Below are 22382 nucleotides of genomic sequence, written 5' to 3'. Positions count from 1 at the left end.
GTCACCCCAAACCATTCATTCATAAAAGTAAATCTTGCCATATTGCTATTAAAAGACAAATCGCCACATATGTGGCCATCGAGAACTGCAAAAGGAGATTAAGTACACCATACTATTTTAATAGCAAATGTTTGAAATGTGATTTCTTTATTGTGCGTTAAACACCCATTCTATCTTGAAGTGTGTACAAGTAAATGTATATTTAGGTCCATGAAATCCTTACAGGCAAAAAAACTGTGCTAACTCGATAACAAACACTTTTTACTTTAAAAAAAAGAAAAAGATAAATGTTTGTAGTGTGTGCCCACAGGTAGACAAATACTTAGGTTCCTAATATTTAGCTTCCAAGCATCTTCTCTAGTTCGAGCAAGTTATGTAATGCTTTAAATATATATATATATTCCTTATAAATCAAACTGTGCAGAAACCCCCAAATCTCTTTGCTGCATTAACTGCACAGATTCTGAGAAATCCTATTGTCTTCTCTGCTCAGCAAAGAGCATCTTTGAAGAAGCCACTGGAATTTGGATAATAGCCCAACTATGCTTGAAGCAATACTATGTAATATAATTAATTGTCCTTTATCGGTAAATGATTACTTTTGAAAATTTTATCTGGAAGCTTGCATTGTTAAGTATTCACAGGTATAGGAGAAGTGCATTTAAGTGATATACATATAGCCTGAACTAAAAAAAAAAGCTTATAATTATAAATTAGGCTTTATCAATTTTATGATAAAGAAAAGACACACATGCTACCAACAGTAAAAAATACCATGTATCAAATGAACACAAGAGAATATATGGAGAACATGCCATCCACACACACACATGTTTTACACACATTTAACACATGGTTTGCACACATAGCTTACACACGTGTTTCACACATTTAACATATTTGCACATGTTTTACACACGTGTTTATGCATACATTTTACACACATCCACACGTGGTTCATACACACATTTACACACATTTTGCGTGTGTAGCATTGCAGTTATTCACTGTGCATTCGTGGTGCTGAGGGAAGAAAACACAGGGAAACAAACACAAAGTATGGAATTGCTAAGAAAATGGAAATGGGCATTGTAATTTTAAACCACATGGCTAATACTAGTCTTTAAAGATGAGTTTCTTGGCTTTCACAAACTTTCACCACAATTGGGGTTTGTTTCTCGTTAATTGGATGAAAGCAAAATAATACAAGAGATTTGGGGAATACATCGACTTAAAAAGCACTGACTTAGGAAAAAATGCAACACTAAGAAAGCTGCTAATGCCAAACAGTATCTAGCAGGAAAACATATTCACAAGACTGTTAAATTAGTCTGGAGGGCAGTGCAGTCCTCCAGCACAAGTGGCTTAGACTGTATTAGTTATGTTGTTCCAGGTGGCTAATTTTTTAATGAAAATAAAAGCCAGTATATTCTCTGCACATGTAAGATCCTAAGGAGCACTTTCAAAGAGAAGACTGGAAGAGAAATTTGAGCATGGATTGTCTTTTCAGTTCTCAGACAAAATAAAGATATTCATACAACATGCCAGGATTTTTAAAAAGTAGCAGCTAACTATTACAAAGAGATGTCAAGAGCTGTGCATCTTCAGTAGGTGGTTCTTAAAAATGCTCTTCGAATGCTTAACAAAACAAAGTTTATTTCTATTTCTCTGAGAATGAAAGACTCTCTTCAACCACAAGAGAGTCAGTGTTATTCTCACTGACCTCTGTGTTCCCATTAAAATGGCTTTGTCCATTTTTGATAGCACACAGTAATATCACAACACAGAGTAAGAGATGTTATCCAACTAGCCTGCACTTGTTTCATATTTTTATAAAATCTGACTTTGAGAATCAGAAGGTGGGAGTTTACATGACCTGACGAATCAGGTCAACATGTGTAATAAATAGGCATCCTCCACAGACAGAAGGCCCCCAAGCTGCCAAAGCTCAGGGACTCCTTTCTGGATGGATTTTAATGTAAATATTACCAAGGCATTCCCAAAGAAAAGTCCCATGTTGGCAGATTCAGAACCTCGTCCAGGCTTATAGCATGAAGGTACATGCTCCACTGTAAATACCAGATTGAAACAAATGATGTTGACTTATTTCTCTCTTAGAAAAAAAAAAAAGACGCCTGAAATTTTACAGGATCAACATTTTAAAAGTAAGACTGAAACATCATTAATAAAAGGAGAGCTGAGCAAAAACACCAGCGAAGTATAAAACCTCAGAAGACAACACACATAATTCCAGAGCCACGCTGGATATTAAAGAAAAACCCATCCGCTGGAGAATGGCAACTGTTACTAGGAGCTTTCTCTAGCTACCTCTGCCTTTGGATATTTTTAAAAAATTTATTAACCTGACAGCAGGAAACTTTACACAGTTTGCCCCCTGACAGGGTGCCAGTTTGGTATAAACACTTTGCTATCTTTTTCTTTAGCATAAGAAAATCATGAAACATGTTAAGTGGAGCTAGGTGCATATTTGGGCAGCTGGAACTACTCCTCGGCCGGTCTCAGCACCCAGGGAAGGCCCGAGAATAATCAGGAGCAGCCCAATAACAGCTCCAGTAACCCTCCACCCTTCCTCCTTCACATCTACTCTCTTGTTAATGTGCGAATGTCTGATGTATTATTAATCCCCAAACACAAGCCAGCAAGATCGCCAATCAAAGGAAGGACCGGTCCTCTCACAAATTATTTGCTTACTGTCTAATAGCAAGCAAGGTCCACTTGAAATAGTCACTTACGTCTCATTTTTCAAGTGGGGGAATTTTTTATTTGGTCAGTTCTTACCAGAGCGATGCTAACTCTATCATTAAATTGGGTAATTGAGAAAAGGTAACCCACTGAAGGGCCAAGCCTTGGGACCCTGCATCTGGAATGCACCTCTATTTATTAATTATGACATAAACTGGTGTGGGTGAACTACAAAACCACTCGAACGCCCTGTAACCTTTAAGTCAGAAACATCCAAGACACTAAAAAGACTAAAGGGAGATCATTTAAAGGGGCGATGGTGCAGAGTCATGTAATTTCTAATTCTTTATCTTATTTCCAATTGTATATAGGACCACATAACAGCAGTGACAACAAAATAGAGGAATCATAGCCATCCAGATAGAAGAAAAATGTAAAACTGTACCAGCATTTTGGTTTGCTAATGTGTTAGCGTGGACAGCGTCTTTAGATGCTGCAATACTGAACTTTCTTCTCCGAACAGATGTCTGACCTCAACACCCCAAACAAGGCAGAAGCAGAAAAGGGAGCCACTAAGAGAGTCCCCATGGCCTCCTGTGTCACTTACTGTGCACTGTCCTCCATTAAACAGTCACTTAGGAATGAGCATAGCTGCTCCACCATCAGACATGGTGAAAAGTTTGAACATCTGTGCTATTTCATATGGGTTTGTTTTTATTTCAAAATTTACACATTAATGCTGCTCAAAGTGGATTTACTTGTCCAGGCAGTATTACAATGGTTTTCTGGGGAGGGGGCTAAGGGGAGGAACACAAAAACTAAATTTGTCTACACACACCCTGGATTTTTTTTTTAGAAGAAGTACCTAGGTGCTTTAGTTTTTCCTAAATATTGAGAAATGTATCTAAATGTGCATTTCCTCCTCAGTAGGCAGAGAAGAACACCACAAGGGTTTGTTTGCCTACAAAACCATAATCAATTTTTGACAAATATCTTATCATATATCTCCTTTACTTACACAAATATAGGTTTCTATTGGTTTCTTTTAAATAACTATTTCTGAAAAAAAAACATTTTTGCATAGAATCTATTATCCAAATTATTTAGTTAAAATATACTCCTTTAATATTTCCCTAACACAAAATACACTTTCTTCAGTGAAAAATAGTATACACTTTCCATTAATAGAATATCAAAACTTGCAAAAATATAGAAGAATGATGCTTATTTTAAATAAATATATTTCTCGAGGGACTATTCTTCATCATCTGCCAGCTAAATCCTTCTTGTGCTTAAGCCTGACATACTTATTACTGGCCCCAGCATATTTTATCAGAATATTATAAATATCCAAGGCACTGGAACCTTGAGAGAGATGTTTAAATAAAGTAATACAGTGATGCCACAATGAAGGCCCCCACTCATTCACAGGCAGCATGACCACAAAGTGCAGTCCCAATAATGCCCTACCAATGACCTCCATGCTGACCTGCAGAGACCACTGTCTCAAGGGGTGACAGACAATTTAGTCCTTTATCCTTTTGTCATTGAAAACGACTCCACTGCCATAAATTCTAATCAAGTCAAACTGGATGGCAATTTAAAAAAAAATCTTATCATGCATGTTTCTATGAGAAAGATCACAGAAAGGAAAGGGGAAAATTTTTTTTTCCGCTACAGATAATACATTTTCTAGCAAGGGAAGAAGCACTGACCCAACTTTCAACCCTTTCCCGAAAGTTCAGAGATAAATGATATTGAAAAACCCACACTTACGAGTATCATTATATGCGATTTCTGTTAACCTAGAAAAACACAGTATCAGAAGAGAAAACCAACTGTCACTCTATACCTCGGGTACAATGCCTATAACTGTTTTTTTGTTTACATCTCAGCTCAGGGCTTGTGAGCTGTGTGCCCCACTCCCATACAGCGTGGCACCGCTGAACAGCGAGCCACAGACTAGCCCAGCCATCCGAGGTAGTTGGGACTTTAAGAAAAGCAATCAGGAGGTTTATCTTGAAACAATAAAAATACTCCCAGGAGGAATACTGTTAATAAATCATCTTTCGAATTTCAAATATATATGGGAGAAAATATTTAGGGCCTGTTTTTATGCGGTCTCACTTCTTCAGCTGAGACTGCATGGGCAAACTTTAGTACAGATATTTTTCCGGGGATATATATTACTTTTATACTTTCTGTGGTCATCTCCCTGGCCAAGTTGTTGATGCTCTACCATTTGAATTTTAGAATCCAACTTGACTGAATGTGGAACACTGAATTCTTGATGAGCATAACTAAAAATGAAGCACCACATTGACACGGTGCTATAAATGTCACTAGAGAAACACAGCAACCTTTTCCCTTTGAGATTGTTTGCCAAGGGCCAGTTTTGAGAATGGTTTCAAATATGTACATCACTGGGCACATATGAAATGGCTGGCCCTGTGTGGCATCGCTCATTTGATCATGCAGCTGAAACACAGCGAGACACGGAGCCAAATTCTCTGCTAATACCCCCTGACATGCAAGTCTGTTCTCCTCCATACTCTTTTCCACAGCTCAGAGCTTAGCATAAAACAGTCACAGACCAAGAGAGGAGATGGTTATTCCAACAGGCTTTACCAGGATAAATAATGCACCACTTAATGATATCACAGAGAACGACCCAACCACACGTTTCTCAATGAAATGTGGATTCATCTCTCCTAAGTGTACTTGAGTCTCCCTAGCTGTTCAAGTTAAGCAAAATGTTACCTCTGATGTAATTACTTTATAAAACACAAGGGCCCTTTTCTGAACTTTCTACTGAGGCTGGCATATGGCTTCTGGTTTCTCCTTCTGGTATTCTGAGTTGCACAGAGCACTGAAGCATTCTGCACAGTATGTTTCCCTTTGGATGCTGTTAAGTGCAGAGGTGCAATTTAAGGAGAGGCATAAAAGACCCAATGGTTCCTGGAATTTCCTTTGTTTATCCATAGAGGGCATCAGTATTAGCCTTTCTCCTGCAGTTTCAGGCCGAAGTGCCCATACTGTGACAGAAACAGACTTGTCCTCTGGACTGCTAATTTCAACAAGACACAGAAGGGGGAATAAGCTCCAAAGAAATCTGTCAATACTGAAATTTCAGGTACAGTAAAAAAAAAAAAAAAAAAGAAAGAAAAAGAAAACAACAACAACAACAACAAAAACCTAAGCCTTTCTTGTCTTCTGTTGTTGGTAAACATCTCCCCACAAAAGTAAACATACCAAGATGCACATGATTTGTCTCAATCTGCTCCTTTCATTACGGAAGCCCAGTTTTCAAGAACGCAATGTGCGTGCTATGAGAATGATGGTTTGAGAAAGTATGTTAGGAAATCATTGTTTTTGAGAGAAGCCTGGATGCTCTCAGTTATTCAGGAAAAATGTAATTCTTCATTGTCAGGCAAAAGAGTGTAATGAAAACCACACATAAGAACAAAAACACTTGAGCAGTATTCATGTCAAATACAATGATGGGCCATTACGTTATCACCCATTAAGTGGGGCCAAAGTTGCTAAAAATTCTGGGAGAGAATTATTCTAGAAAGTTTTGGTCAGTTCCACAAACTGGGCTTTCTAAGTCTAAGTCCCAGTGATATTAGCAGGATAGATACAAGAGACCCAATAGCTAAGGAAGCCTCAGAGAACATTGGGTGCTTTCCATGGATGTTGTAGTCTTTCTGCCTCCTATTGTCTCCCATTTTTGCCTCAAGTTTTCAAAACTGCTCATCTACCGGTTGCTTCCTCACCTAATTGGAAACTGGAAAACATTTGCACTATGTTCAAAAAGCACCTTAGAGACCAAATAAATGACTCACTTCATTTGTGAGTGCATAAGGAATATCAGATGTAAGATGTAGATTGTGCCAAGTGCCCTCTCACAAAAATTCAGAAGTTGAGCATTTTAAAGTAAAAATGAGTACCTTCTAATCCACTATATTTCTAAACTAAACTATGATTCGTTAGTTTACCCCATAACTATTCCACTTCAGATATATTTTCCATGAACTTTTAATTCAAATGTCTTTGACCCTCTTGGGTTTTCTTTTTTTTAAAGCTTAACTTCTCTGCATATGCAAATCAGCAAGAGTGACATAACAAAACTGTAACAATTTTCAACAGTGGGAAATCTAAATAAATGCCGAGAAGCCAAATTAATCACCCCTCTATTGGTTTACTTGAGGGGAAAAAAAACTAAGTTGGGGTTATAAGTGAAAGTCTACAAAAGGCATTTACTTTTTAAAAATGTATGCAAAGTTTAGGAGCAAGTAGTCCACTATCCGCAATTCTGTTGAATTCACAGCCGATGACTTTTTAAAAATCAGAGTGTTTGGTATTAGTGTAGGGAGGCTAGAGCATGGTTTTGCTCTTCCGTAATTTATAATTTTATCTGACTTCTCTCACTAAACCCCTGAAATGAAATGAGTGTTCTAGGACATGACTCTCCCTATGCACATAAACACTCAAACTACAAGAAAATAATCCTTTAGAGTGAATAATGCTAAAACCTTAATGTCTAGGTGTAAAAAAAAAATCTATGTGCCAGGTGGAATTGCTGCTTTTTGAAAAAAGCATCACACAACAGGATTTCTTGAAACTGGCATCTATTATATTCTTCACTGTAAAACTGTATTTTACCAATAGAAAATCTGAAACAGAAAGTTTCTCAGCAACACCCCTTCTCATGTCTGACTGAGTGAGCATTTCAAATCAGAGAAAAGCTGCTCTGTTGAAGCTGGCCTAGAGTTGCCAAACTATTGAAGCTGCTTTCTTCCCGGAGGCTAAAAAAATTAAGCTTATTATTATTTTTTTTTTAGCTGAATTAACGACTTTCTCCACAAAGCAGTCTAGGCAATGGTGTCTTTCTTTGACGTTCAGACACACGGCTGTGTTTTTAACCTGAGATCCAGCAGTGCTCTGCGTGACATACATATATATATGTACACACACATTTATATAAAATCAGGTACACGTATCAGATTAGTTTATAGATCTATGTATAAACAAGTTAGTACATACACACACATATTCAGTGTTACAAGTATATAAACACTTGAAATAATTAAAAGCAAGTGTTTCAGGAGCAAGTGTTCTGAAAACCTAATGTCACTCTATCCCATAAAGTGCTTCTCAGCACAGACATCTATCACCATCCATCACTCAGTCACGCGCCTCAACAACCGGCTCCCCTTTCTGATTAGAGATCACAGTTGCTTGAGTTGGCTTACAGAGTGTCATCTGTTTGAATGACAGATGTCTTTGCTGGAGTGGCACTCTGCTCGCTCTGGTTTTGTTGATGGAACAAAGATTCCTGAAAGGTCCTGGGCTGCCTCCACATTTAGGTAGAAGCTATAAACGTCTGGTCCAGGGCAGAGGGGTAGGGGAGGGATGCAAAAGGACCCCTTTTCTCTCCTCATCCTCCCCCCCCCCCCCCCCCCCCGCCCTTCCAAAGAAGAGCTATCCATTCCAATTGTGATTACAAAATGTTATTCCTCTGACCAATTCCCGTAGCCACCTTTGTTTACCTGGCACAGAAAGACTTGTATTGATATTTCTCAGTCCCCTCTTCTGTCTTTTGACTACAGATAATAACTCTTTACTCTCCTTCCTCTTAACAAAAGGCTGCGAAGCAACCCGAAACCGAGTCAATACTTATTCAATAAATGTTAACCAATTCTCACAATGGGACTGATTTCCTGATTATTATTACCACCTTCTTCTTCTTCTTCTACTTTTTCTTTCTTTTTCTTTTTTTTTTCTTTTTTAAATAATCTCTAGCCCCGGGGGTGGGGGACTCTGGCAATATCTGACCAGCCCCAAAGAGCAGCGAGGAAGTTCCTGGCTGGGAAAAGTTTTCAGGACATCCTGCCAGCCGGCTGGGCTGGAATGGGCTCGGATGGCTCGGCCCCTCCGAGATGCGAGGCTCCTCTTTAGCACTTACAAGAAAATTGAATGAACAACAGGGAAAGGGTGAGGTGGGGGGGTGTGGATTGCTCTTCCGGACAACATGGTAGGGCTGAAATGAAATACCTAGACAGACTTACCGAAGAGCTTGCTGGGAGTGTCCTCGCTGTCATTTGATTCCACAGGCGCAAGCAGGGACTCATTCAGCTCGCTGTCTGAAGTAGCAGCCTTGTCTTCACCTCTCAACTCCGCATTCATTTCACTCTGCGCTGACAGCAAGGGCTTACTGACTTGTCCAGCTATCATTGGATCCTAGGATGGGGGAAAAGAGTAAAGGGGAGGAAAAAAAAGTGGCAGCTTGAGTGTGCGTGTCCTCTCTCCCTCTCCCTCTCTCTCTCCCCTCTCTCTCTCCCTCTTCCACACACACACTCTCCCTCTCTCCTCTCTCTCTTATCTCTGGCTGCTCCCGCTGTTATTGCTGGCTGCAGTCAAGTGAAGAGCTATTACAGATCCGAGGAGTTCTCCATTACTCCCCACCCTATTAAAGCTCAACTAGCATGTGAGAGATTCAGGAAGCTTCGGAGGGAAGAAGGGGAGGAAAAAAAAAAAAAAACTTCTTTGAAAGCCACCTAACCAACACAGCTTTAATTGTGGGATGTGCTTTTTGTGCGAATGTTTTTACACCTTGTTCCGTCTTTAATGCAGTAAGAAAAAAGAAAGTGCTGGGTTTGTACTCCAGCAACACAGTAAAAAGGATGGAGCACCCTATGGAGGAACCACGGGCTATTTTAAGAAGCACTCTCCCTGGGGGAGAAGCAATTAAACCCTATCCCCAGAGCAGAGAAAAGAGATAGGGAGAAAAGAGTCCTCGAAAGGCTTTCAGTGGAATAAAAGAGATTTCTCATGTAAATTCCATCAGCACCCTTAGAAGTTGACTTCCCCGCTCCCAGATTTGGGACGGAAGCTGACCCCAAAGCCAACGAACATTTTAAAGCAAACAATACGCAGCAAAATAGATTTAAAAATCGGTTCAAAAATTTTTTTTGTTAAGGAATTGGAAAAATACTTACAAACTGTGTTCAATAATTCCGATACCTAGAGCATCCTATGCCCAGAGCATTAAAGAGAAAGAAAACAGAAATCACCTCCAAAAAAAAAAGCAAACTTCCCCCCCACCCCCCCACCCAATAATCTGAATCTGCTTTATCTTCAGCTCATTAGGAGGGCATCTTAGGATCAGAAATATTTTCCAAGGATAGCCTGCTATTCCATTTGCAAACTAAGATGCATGATATTGTTTTGGCACACACACCGGACGCAGGAGGAAAAGAAAAGCAAGAAGTGCCCTTTTTGCGTTATCTGGGAGCTATTTATTGCCAAGTTCATGCCTAAGTGGTTCCTGAGCAGGAAACAGGTGACCAGCACAGGAGCAGGTGGGGCGGCATGCTCTCTTGTCCCGTCGCGTTACATTGGTTGCGGTATGCCCGTGGTTATTTTTTTTTAATGTATTCATGCCTGAAAAGTGAATTTGATATGACACATGATAATCTATGAAAATGTTAATCAATACAAATAGTTTAAGCTGTCATCAAATGCAGTTCTTTAGTCAATACTCATACCACTGAAAACAATGTCACTGTCACCAAGGCTTAATGTGCATAGCACTTAAATATTGGACTCTGTGCATCAATGCACTTCTTCTTCAAATACTGTAGGTAAACACATTTTCTCCCCATTTAAGGCTGAAGCACTCAGCACGCATTTAGCTGAGCCGAATCCTCCCTTTTGAATACCTTGATAGGTCCACTGGAGGGCAAAATTAATACTTAATTGAATCTCACAGTCATCAAAATAATCAATACTTTTTTATTATTTATTCTTTACAGTCTGTTGACTGTTTCAAACCTCTGAGGGAATGGTGGAAAGGATTCATGGCTTCGAAACACTGTCATTTAACAAGGTAATTTTCAGTGGGGCATTAGGGGTTGTGAAACATATAATAAAACAAAAATGGTGGCTTATAATAGGAAGAAAGAAAAGAATTATATTTCTGCCATCTAACAAAACAGGATAAATAAAAAAGCAAGTGCAGAGAGAGAGAGAGAGAGAGCGGGAAAGGAGGGGGATGAGGTAGAGAAAGACTGGCTTTTGAAGGGTTTTATCATATCAAGAGCAGAGCCGGGCTTTCATAATGCTGACATTTCTCATCCTGACAATCCTAAACAAGTGGAAAGGATGAGATCGTAGATATCATCTTTCATCACATTCCCCAGCTTAAGAACCAACATGACAGCTCCTCTCCCCTTTACACTGTTAATTACTAAATAAAATACTACTCTCTGTCAGCATCAGATTATTGCAGATAGCAACCACAAACATTTCTCCATTGTTTCCCCCCTCTGGATCGGTGATACCTACCCTGAACTCTTTAGAAAATAAATTAGGCTTGTCTCACCATATTGTAAATATTTGAAATATAATCAATGTCATCGATGTGGTCGATTCACAGTATTGTCAGCCTAAATTTGCTGGTGATAGATTAGCATTTCATTGACTGTGTTGGGTCACAGAGATTTGGGAGTGCTTGACGCATGGGGGTGGGGGATGCAGGCACAGGGGGGAAGGGAGACACGAAAATCTCAAATTTTCCCCAAATTCCTTTCCTGTGCATCTAAGGGAATGCGTGTTTGGATTTTCCTGAGTCAGTCAGTGGAGCAGGGTGGGGAGGGAAGGGAACACCCTTTTGGTAAGTGTACTCCCCACCCGTGAGGTAAAGAGCCCAGGCTTAGGTTCTAGTACATTTCTATTGTACAAGAGGTTGAATACTCAGTCTCTCTAATCTAGAGGAAGGGTTGTGATCTGTGCCTTTGAGACACCCTGTCTCTGAGGCCACACTGCTCATGTGAGTTTTTGATTTTTTTTTTTTTTAAGATAGCATTCATGGCAAACTTCTGTTTAGAATGGCATTCAAAACACTCATGATAAACCAAGCCTGGTATCAGGGACTATCTGGGTAGTCTTCCCAAAAACAAAGACTATTTTCTTCTTGTTTTAATCTGCGAATGGTCAGACTGAACCCTGAAACACACAGAGGAGCCAAAATGCAGCTGCTAAGTTCAAGTGCACTTAAATCTTTAAGATGTTCAGGCTGGCTGATGTGTGCAAAGCATGTACTGGCAGATGGTATATATTCACTGACCATTAGCTCTTCTTCCTTAAATTACTTTTATGGACCTCATACATGGCTAGGTTCCCAACTAGTGCCTCTCGGGGCCTTGGGCTGAGAAAATTCAGGAGTTTGTCATTCAGGTACTCATTTGATTTTTCATCTTACAAAACACTTTACGTTTTCCGTGATGCAGCTGTAGCCCACATCTATATGTGCATGACATGGTTAAACAGCAAACCCCCAGTGAGGCAGAGAGCAGACAGCTTTTAATCACAGCTGCAGCCATTGGGGGGTCCATTTGAAAATGTGTCACAAGCAGTAACCACTGAGTACAGTCATAAGTGATGAGGGAGTGCCTCTTTCAAGCAGCACTCGGCTTGGAAGTCATTCTCCCCCTGCCAAAAGGGATGGCAGTCTGTAAAAATCCTTTCTGCCAGAGCGAAGAAAGGATGTTCCAACCGGCACCCACATGGGTGCTTGCGGGAATGCAAGAAAGCTGCAATTTCACCATGCACAAGGACCTCTGTAGCAGCACACAGGAAAATAAATAGCTAGGACAGGCTAAAAAAAAAAATTAGAAGCAGCAAAGACTTCTTGTGTAAAAATCTGAAATTGTCACGACTACAGGCAAAGAAGTGGGGACCTCTCTGCAAATTCTTTTATCAGCGCTCATAGAAGAAAAATGACTGGTTCAATATAGAAGAGTGGCAAGTATGTGCAAGAGTAGCATATGGCATGTGCCAGTACAGACCAATACATGATGACTCACAAGCTCATCAGAGACCTAATAGCCAGACGGTGAGAAAGAAAAGAAGCAGGAGAGGTAGTTTCCATGAGCAGAATCTGAGAAAAAAAGTTTCATCATGTCCTACAATGAAAGGACCACGATCAACATCAGAACCACCCAGCAATTATTTCAATCTCATTCGAGCATTGCCAAAGAACAACAATCAGTCCCGTGTATCGAGTGAAGAGAGGCGTTTCAGATATATGGGATGTCACCCAAACCATGCAAGATGTCAGTCCCCATCTGAGGGACACAGGTCTGAGACTCAGAGAAGCCAAGTAACTCATCCCAAAGCCACACAGCCCATAAGTGGTGAAGCTGTATTTTGAACTTCAGCAGATTCGTCTTTTTATACTGCCCAGTAGACACTGGATGGAAAACTAAGGCTCATAAATTTAGTAACTCATCAGCTTTCCCAGAACTTGAATTATGTACCCTGAGGGCATTAAACCCTGGATAACTGAATCCCAGAGCATGTTGGGTATAATATCTTCCTCCCTGCATACTCTAGGAACAAAACACCTCTCTGTCCAACACTGCTCGTGTGAAATCTATGGTATGTATGATGCAAGGCAGTAGACAGGACATCAGATAGTGTCAAATGTCCAGGCTTCCATTCAGGTTCATGGTCTATGGAAACTTAGCAAATCACTTGACCCTCAGTTCTCTCATCTGGAAAATGAAAAAGTTGGAATAAAACAGCATTTCCCAAAGTGCATTAGAGAATACTTGTCCCCAAAGATAGTCTACACAAAAGAGGTTTGCAATCATGCCCACATGGAAAACGCAACAGAAGAGCCTACCAGGAAAGATACCAATTTAGCGCTGCTTACCCTCGCATTTCCTCAAATCATCTGACCGCCAGAACGACTTCACCTTGTAATATCTATTATCCAATGGATCTGGTGCTTCTTGAAACTCATTTTAGAGTTTATTCTAAATTTACACTTATATTTACAATACTGCTAATGTAAATTAGAGATCTAACTGTCAATGATGCTGCGATAACTAGCTGGTAGGTTTCAATGAGTACACATCTGCCCCGAGCTTTCCACACGTTAATAATTTTTACCTAACTAATATTCCTTATGGTTTATTTCTATACGGTTATATACAACTTAGCATATACTAATTGCATATATTCTCATCGTATACTAATTTCTGATGTCTTTTAATATAATTTTTAAATAAAGATGTCCCAATGCAGCTCAGGTCATGATCTCAAGGTAATGAGATCGAGCCCACATCCAGCTCCCTGCCCAGCACGGAGTCAGCTTGAGATTCTCTCCCTCCCTCTGCCCCTCTCCAACTTGTTCTCTCTCTCTCCCTCTCTCTCTCTCTCTCTCTCAATGTAAAAAAATATTTTTTCAAGATAGCCCCATGTATTTCTGTTGTAAACCCGAAATGCAAATATAGGACACTGTATGAAAGAGAAGAATTTGGCTTGGGTTTTCACTAGACAGTCAACAGTAATCCCCGATAAACAAAGAGATAATTCAGCTAAAGGCCTGCAATAATTTAAGCAACAGAGTTTTTGTAAGCATAATCATTCTCATTTTATAGTCAGAGAAACTGAAGATAGTGAGATGATTAACTCAGCAAAGCATCCGTGTCCAGTGGCAGCCACACGATGGAAATACCCACGCCCATCTGAATCAAGCTTGAACTGGGTCCAGCATATTTTTATGTACATACAAACCAACTATGAAACAAGCAATCAGAAGGCTTTGAGGAAAATGTAAATAAGACAGGCAAGCTTCAAAAATCCAAGGAAATAATTCATTTGTTTGTGAAGTGCCACAGTATAGCAAAGTTATACTCAACAGATCCACTTCTAGAATTCAATAGAAAAATTATATCCGTTATAAAGAAGAAAAATGCATCAGGTCACCCCCCCCATCCCTTAGATAGCCACATTTCAATTTAGGAAAAAGGTCGGTGCAAATTACCTACAGCCAATTTAAAATACAAAGACAGCACCATATTTTGTATTTAATTTCCCCCACTGAGAAGAGGTAAAATCAAAACCACACATAATTAACTAGCATAAAGCTAGACTTAAGTGGGTTTGGGTAAGAAAACTTCAAGGGTGAATTTTGTTACCTTAGTCATGAAGTAAAACAATTTTTATCTTTTTTTTTTGCCAATTACCAAATATTATTAAGTCAATTGGTTCTCATTATAATATTTAATGTACTGAATGAAGAATGTTTCCCTCAAAAGTTACAAGATATTTCTATTTTTTTTACCACTCAACATTTCCTCCTTCTATTAATGATTTTTAAAAAGACATTCTATTGGACTTTTAGAAATAAGATCATAGTATATTTTTATAATTTTTTCTATTGTAAGTATACTTATTTATTGTTGAAAATTCTGAAAACGAATGAAAATCAAAACACTAAAAATAACATAAATTTACCCACTGCTTAGTTCATTTTAAATGTCACTTCCTAAACTGCCAACAAAAATTGTTTTGAGAAAAGCAGAAAAATCCACATTTTTAGTAAATCCTCAATAGATAGAAATTTACATCATACTGAACTTAATTACAAAGCTTACACAAATATACCCCTGTCAATCTCACAATAGATTTTCACAGCAATAAGTTGATACCAACCTGAATTTCCTTCCTCAACCCAATATTCCCAGTGGTTATCTATTTCTCCCACCTCTCCACTTTACAGTTAGCATGGCTGAGGTCTTATTTGACTATCTCAAAAGAAACAAGCTAGATATTCTGTGCAAATCAGGAAGGCATTCAAAATTCAAAAGGAAGGCTGAGTTTCGAGAGTGAAGCACTAAGGAGGCTATGGAAGACCAGAAGACCTCATGGACATTCCCCGATTTAGCACCAAACACCTGCATGACCACAAGTGATTTACTCTGTCTGCATCTTGGTTTCCATACCAACACGGCTTTATTATTTCTCAAGGGGGATTCGGTGAGACTTGAGTGGGGTGATGCACAGCTAATGCACATGAATATGGTTACAAAGATGGGAGGTATGACAGAGAAAGACCACCTTCCACCACACCACTTCACTCATTGAGGCATCCAACTGAGTGTGGGTTCAGTTGGAACAGAAGTATCCGCCATGTGGATACTGTGGTATGCCTCCAGGACCCCCTACCTGATCAACATACTCATTTCCCAGCCCACGAGTGTTGGCTGACATGGTTCGCAGCTGAGTCCTCCCTCAGGACTTCCCTTTCCCCAAAGGCAGCTGCCTCTCCAAGGTCATGTCCCTTCCTCAAGGGGCACAGCCCTGATTTTGCTGTGTGGCCTGCAAAGCTGAAAATATTTACTCTCTGCCTCCTGACAGAAGAGGTTTTCTGACCCCTGAGCTCCACCTTAGGTTATGTCAACTGCCTCAATTAATGTTCATGCTCCAGGACAATCATCTTCTCAGAAAGGCCCTACTTCAGGCTTGGGTCCTGGCAACTACTCAGCTACCTCCATTCATCGTCCACCACTCCCTCACCGTCCACCACTCCTTCACCTTGCATTTTGCTAATTAGTATAATTTATATTAATTTGAGTGAGATTAAGAACTTATTGACCAGCCTTAGCGGAGGCTCAACATGGGTTTTCATTTAGTTAGTCATTTTCAAACTGTATGTACTGGTTAAAATATTTTAGAGACATTCCCTTCCCTTGAGTGGAACCAGAGGATATTAAAAATCTAGCAAATCCTATTGCCTCAGGGTTTATAAAGTGCCAGAAGCCTAAGCTGTCCCACATCCAGTCTTTGGGTCGGAGAGTTCTAGCTGCCTGATGCTGTGAGAGAAACAGATCTTGCTTCTAAAATCTTGCCACAGCTGCCTTAATAGAACTTCCATGCATGGTGTGCAAGGTTCATCTAAAATGACAGAATTATGACTTCATCAAGCATTCAGATAGAGTGAACGAACTACTTGGGGATTATCTGCTAATAAAAGTGTGCTCAATAAATATCTGTATGTATGGCAACATCTGTCCTCAGAGCTTGTTTCCATTATAAGCAAGTGACAAGGCTTTGGGAATGTAGCAAGCCCTCACCCATCTCTAACCATTACTGACCACCATTATCCACTAGAAAGAACCCAATAGCTGTGTGTAAGAAACGCACTCTAGGCCATTTGCAACACAACCCACCATACTGGATGTTGACCTACAATTAGATGAATGTTGTCTTAGGGGCAGGCAGGTCATTACAGAGTGAAATAGCGTCCCCTCTTCAGAAGATGGTCTGGGCAAATTACACTCCTTGCTGCGCCATCAATCCCCAACACTCTCTTTGGGGAGTTATTTAGTTACCATGAATGTCCACAATCATGTTGAAAGGGAAAACAAGACCACAAAATACCTGATTTGCCTTGCTGTTAGAAGATGGCATTTCATTTAAATGCACATATGGGCATAGTCGAAGGGTCTCTTGTCTTTTTGTTGAATGTCAGGTAAGCAACTTCCTTCTCCCCAGTCAATCACCACTTAGGGACTCTACTTCTCTCCTAGTGCCACCACACATGCCATATCCCCTTAACTATGCTTATATTTTTGTTGATCAGCATTAATTATCAACACACTTATTGATGACTCCAATTATAGATGACAGCCTTAGACAGGGAATTGTACCTAAACAGAAACAGGCAAACAAACAAAATAGCTCACCGGTATAAACCTATAAGTTGGAATGGCAATATAACAATCAATCAAATGGGAGTCTATGAGTTCTGGACTTCCACAAAGCATCTAGCGTGCCGTCAGACACACATCTAGATCAGTACCGTGAACCTCTATAGTTCTTTTGGCCCCAAGAGGTTATAATGACTGTGTGGATGATGCTTCATGTATACTTATCTGGGAAAAAAGGGAGACACTGCTATTGACAACCTAATAGCACCATCAATTCAATTTTTGCTGCCTTTGTGAAAAAGCATCAATAAAAGTTCAATTCAGGCTCATCTAGATCTGGTCTTTTGGTAATGGGGTTATACAGTGGTATTGACATCGCATACACATACCCTCTATCCATATATTCCTCATAATCTGATGGCTTCAAATAGGTATCAGGATTTAATCAGAGCACAACTCAGACTAAAGTGAACCTGCATTTAGTGGCTTGAATGCACGAAGAGAGAACAACCATCTCTGTCCTAAAAATGCTTTCTTTCTGAAGGTACTTACTATATATAATCTCAATATTTGCAACCTTTTGCAAAAGTGGATGACATAGTAAGTTCACAGAATGGAAAGACCTTGACTCTAGTTTTGGGGTTTTCAAACTGAGCACCTAATAGAGAAGCCCTAAGGTTTTTAGGGATGAGCCTCCAGGACCTCCGAGGGAGACAAAGAGGACCAAAGTGCCCATTCCAACCCTTTAATCACCATATTTGGCTTCTCTCATCTATTTTAGGTGGAGTTTTCAATATCCTTGGAGAAAGGGTCTTACAGTTCTGCCCATATTACCTATCTGTGATGCATCCCAGATGCAATAAAATCATGACAGTTTTTCCATTGGTTAATCACTGACTTTTCCAAAATACTTAAGCCTTTGCCTCAAGCTGAGATGCTTGAGTTTTTTTTGTAAGTAAACATGTCTTAGAAATCTAGGTATTGCGTCTGATAGAAAATAGGTTCTTAATAAATGTATTTGGATTGATTGATTGATTGATTATTGATTAATTATTGTAAGGAAGGCAGGTAGGAAAGGAAAGGCAAAGATTGTCTCTGGTTGATATTTTTAATATTTCAAAATACACTTAATTGGGTCTGACATTGCACAATATGCAAAGTAAGGCCTCACCTGTCTATCTTACCTGTAGGGCATTGTACCCACATGCACACTGACCTGTATTGCACTTCCAGAAATGTAAGGTTGGTTTTGTGTGCTTGTGTTACTTTGTTTTACCACAGGACAAAATGGAAGAATATCATATTGACACTGAAAAGGAAAAAGAAAGGGTTGGAGTGGTTTTTTTTGTTGTTTTTTTTTTTGTTTTTGTTTTTGTTTTTTTGCCCCCTCTAGGGCCAAGGTTGAACGGGAGAAAAGCTACCACTGGCAGGGGAGATAACCTCTCTCAAGCAAGGCCTCAGTACCGGAGCTTGGGGTGTCCCCACATGAGCCCAAGACTCGGCCCACCCAGAGCCTGGGCCTCCTAGCTCTGTTCACGCCCTTTGTTCAGCCTGCGAGAATCTCCGCCTCACCCAGGGGAGCCTAACACTGTTGCTACACAATTGGCCTCATGTCATTCGGGGGCAGTACCAGAAAACCCTCACAGCATATTAGAAATATGATTTTATTACAAATGCCCTAATTCTATCATTTTTCTCAGAGGCAAATATTCATTTAAATGAATAATACATTAAAAATGTGGATACATCTAATTCTGTTCTTCCATCCCGAATGGCAAAGGACATACAGTCGGGGAGGAAAACTTTTTATTCAAGAAATATCCAGTTCCCTATGGTTTCAAATTTCCATAAATAAATAGAAAAATCCATTCTGCCCCCTGCTGACAGACTAACATTCCTAAAAATCCAGCTTTGAAACCTGACCGTCTCCCAGTACCATCAGAGTTGGGTCAAAACTCCTGCTTAGCATGCCAGACCCTCCACACTCAGCTGGGTATAGCTTTCCTCTGGCCATGGCATGTGGATAGGCACTGCACAGCCCCAGAATGTGCCATCCACATTTTTTCTAATGATTGCAAGCATACTAGGATGATTTTCTGGCAGGTGGTGATAAAAATGTCAACTGGCCACTTGGTCTACCTTGCACAGACGCCCTCCCATCGGCCCACAGTGGGCAGTGGTGGTCAGCCTTACTGGGACCTTGCAAGTCCCCAGGCCAGCCCAGCCAGGCTGGGAACATGGGCATGGGACCAAGAGTCTGTGCTTGGGCCTGAGGTCACCTCTTCCTCACTGAGGAGCCTGGAGTACGGGACCTAGCACATCTCTCTGCACCTCAGTTTCCCTGAGAGGAAATGGGAGTAATAATACATACCTCATGAGATAGGTTTGCATGTAAATAAATAATTCACAAATAGGGCCCGCTTAGAATAGGGCTCGCTGCGTAGCCATAATGAGAGATGTATACACAGGTCTCTCTCTAGCAACTGTCCTGACAAAGGATGAGTGTGCCTGATTTTATTGTGGAGAAGCCCCTTAGCTTTCATCAGATTTTCAAAACAGTTCATCTCCCCATCCTCCCTATCTCCCCCCCAAAATCAGTTAGTAACTACTGCTGAGGAGGGGCCTGCTCCTGCATCCTCCCACTCCAAATACTAGGGCAGCACTTAGCACATAATAAGCCCTCACTAAATATTCATTGATTTTATTTACAAACCCAAAACAAGAATCAATACCTATAAATGATGGAAGAAAGGTCCCAAAACAGATTTTTTGGGGGGGGGAAACTAAATGACTCTTACGTCTTTGAAGAAGGAATTTATAAAGCCCTTGCGTTATTTTCAGAAAGAAGTATATCGGTCGGCCGGCTGTAAATCCTATAGAATTGGATCCCTGAATTAAAACAGTCCCTGGCTTTTAATTTTTCAAGGTTCCTGTATCCGTGGTCTCTAAAGGAACCATTCTATTTCTGTTCAAAAGGCCATTGCTTAATTGATTTCGCTAATATGTGTTTTGCTTTTCTTTACCCTGAGACTGCAGCAGCAGCAAAAGCCGGACACTAATAATGTGGGTTGCCACGCTACATACCACCTCCCATCCTCCGGAGCAGTCCCGGCAGCTCTCTGGACCAACACCAGTTCTTCAGGAGTTTCCTCCCATTTTCTGCCCTGGGTCTGCACGGGGCTCCGCCTCACCCAGCTGCTCCCATTCCCTCCCTCTCCTGTAATCCACTCGCTTTAATATTCCAAGGGTGACCCTTGACTGTCCTTTGAATGCCGCTCCAATTCAAAAGGCTTCTGAGCTTTTAAAACGAGCAGAGATAACATAATTCCAAGAAGATGGGGGGTGGGGAGGTAGGGAGAATGTGATTGGAAAGATTAGCTAAATGTTCTCATTCCTGGGGATTTGGGCTCTCACAATTATGTGAATTGGGAGGCTGGTTTGTAGGGGTTCTCCCCACAGTCAGCTGTCTTCTTAGCCACGTTTAAAAATATTTTGCTTCCAACCCAAACTATAAAAAAGGAGTCTTAGCTAAATTATTTTTTTAAATCCCCAGTCTTTGTAATCGAGGGTGACTTTAAAACAAGGCTAGCTTCCATTAATATTTATTTACATCCTCTTTAGTTTGCATGATTGGGGGGATGGTTCTGAATCAGGGTCTACTAAGGCAAAACTGATGCAGTTCAGGAAATATTTTATTGACAGTTCATCATGTACGAAGTGTTGTGCTAGGGACTATGGGGAATGGTAAGGATCAAGAAACATTTGCTACCATCAAAAATTCCACCATCTAGGAGACACCAGTAAAGGAGAGAGTAACGGTAGTCAGCATCTTCTATGAGACCAGTATACATTCTTTCACAGACAGAACATTCTCTCGGCATCTTTCTGTTCCCTTTCTGTAAAATGCCAATGTATGTATACTCAGCATGTGGACCACGTGTGTGCACACACAAGCGCAACATCCTTTCTTTGAAGCACTGTTTTACCATCATTACGGATGCTAATGAACAAACACGTTGCTCCACTCAGGGAGTCTTAACTGGGCTTTTCTGGACTTTATTCCTTATTTTAGAGAGCTAATCTGCAATGGATGACTCACACAAAAAAAACAAGGTATCAACACAGACAAACCACAGGATCACTGACAGTGAGGGGCTGCCTCAGATGAGCATCTGAGTTACTACTGTTTGTCACTGAATGTTTTTCAAGAATTGCTTCCCGGATATCATCTAGCGCCTGTAGGTAACAAGAATGGGTAATATGTTGTCAGAGGAAAACAGACCCATTTTAACAAATCAGTAAGGCACACTTACATTTATAAATATAATAATTATATTATATTATATATAATATATATATAATTATATATATATTATAATTATATAATTATAATTATATAAATTATTTTATATATATATATATATATATAATAGATGGGCTACAGTCTTTATAAACAATCGTTTTTTTCCAGTGGGTTTGGAAGCCTTCACTTTTCCCTATTCTTACCCTTGTACCATTAATTTGCTTAGACAAATTCTCCATAGATTGAAAATAGACCATTTCAACTCAATGCTGGCTGAATTATCCCAACTCTGATTGGTAAGTGGGTCCACTCCAATGATGGTCATGTACCAGGGCCCCAAGTAGGCCCACTGGTCCATGGCTGGAATGTAGCCTCATTACACAATCCTTTCATTCTGTTGCACTGGACTTCCACACTCCTTCTCTTCACACCCATACCTTTGGCTTGAAAAGTTCTCTGTTTCCTGCATAAAACAAATGAGAAATGGATTGTTGCTGGGTTCTCTTACTTTCTCACTGACCTCAGCTATGGGACCCGTGGCTCTTCTTTTCTCTATGGGCAGGATCTGGGCTCTGCCTGCAAGGTTTGCCCTTGGCTTTCCGATCTCGAGGAGAGCACTTGTGGGCACTCATTCCTTAGGATGTCAAACAAACCTCTAATCAAACCTGCAGAGTACTCTGTTACAAAATAGTCAGCAAGAAATCATCTTTTTGGTTAAAAACAAGCAGAAAAGTACACTCAGATTAGTGCTGAAATAAACCAGGAAACTTATTCCCAAGTTATTTTTGATAAAAAAAAAAAGAGTCAATTACAACCAGTTTTCAAAAATCGAATATTTTTTTTTTAGTCCAGTGGGAAACAGTTTGATTTGC

At 40.1% G+C, this 22382-nt stretch overlaps 1 protein-coding gene across 4 annotated transcripts in view; it reads right to left on the bottom strand.

Annotated features, from left to right (window-relative positions):
• POU6F2 (POU class 6 homeobox 2) overlaps window positions 1–22382 on the bottom strand; it is a 476258-nt gene that overhangs the window by 365627 nt on the left and 88249 nt on the right. For all 4 annotated transcript variants that reach the window (XM_072791624.1, XM_072791626.1, XM_072791628.1 and 1 more), the window contains one exon: window positions 8775–8946. In XM_072791624.1, coding sequence (XP_072647725.1) covers window positions 8775–8946 — 172 coding nt within the window. The remainder of the gene's footprint in view (window positions 1–8774; window positions 8947–22382) is intronic.

The sequence above is a fragment of the Canis lupus genome, chromosome 21 (genome assembly GCF_048164855.1).
Source record: "Canis lupus baileyi chromosome 21, mCanLup2.hap1, whole genome shotgun sequence".
NCBI lineage: Eukaryota > Metazoa > Chordata > Mammalia > Carnivora > Canidae > Canis > Canis lupus.
The sequence above is the reverse complement of the archived record's forward strand: the minus strand, read 5'-3'. Positions and strand labels throughout refer to the sequence as shown.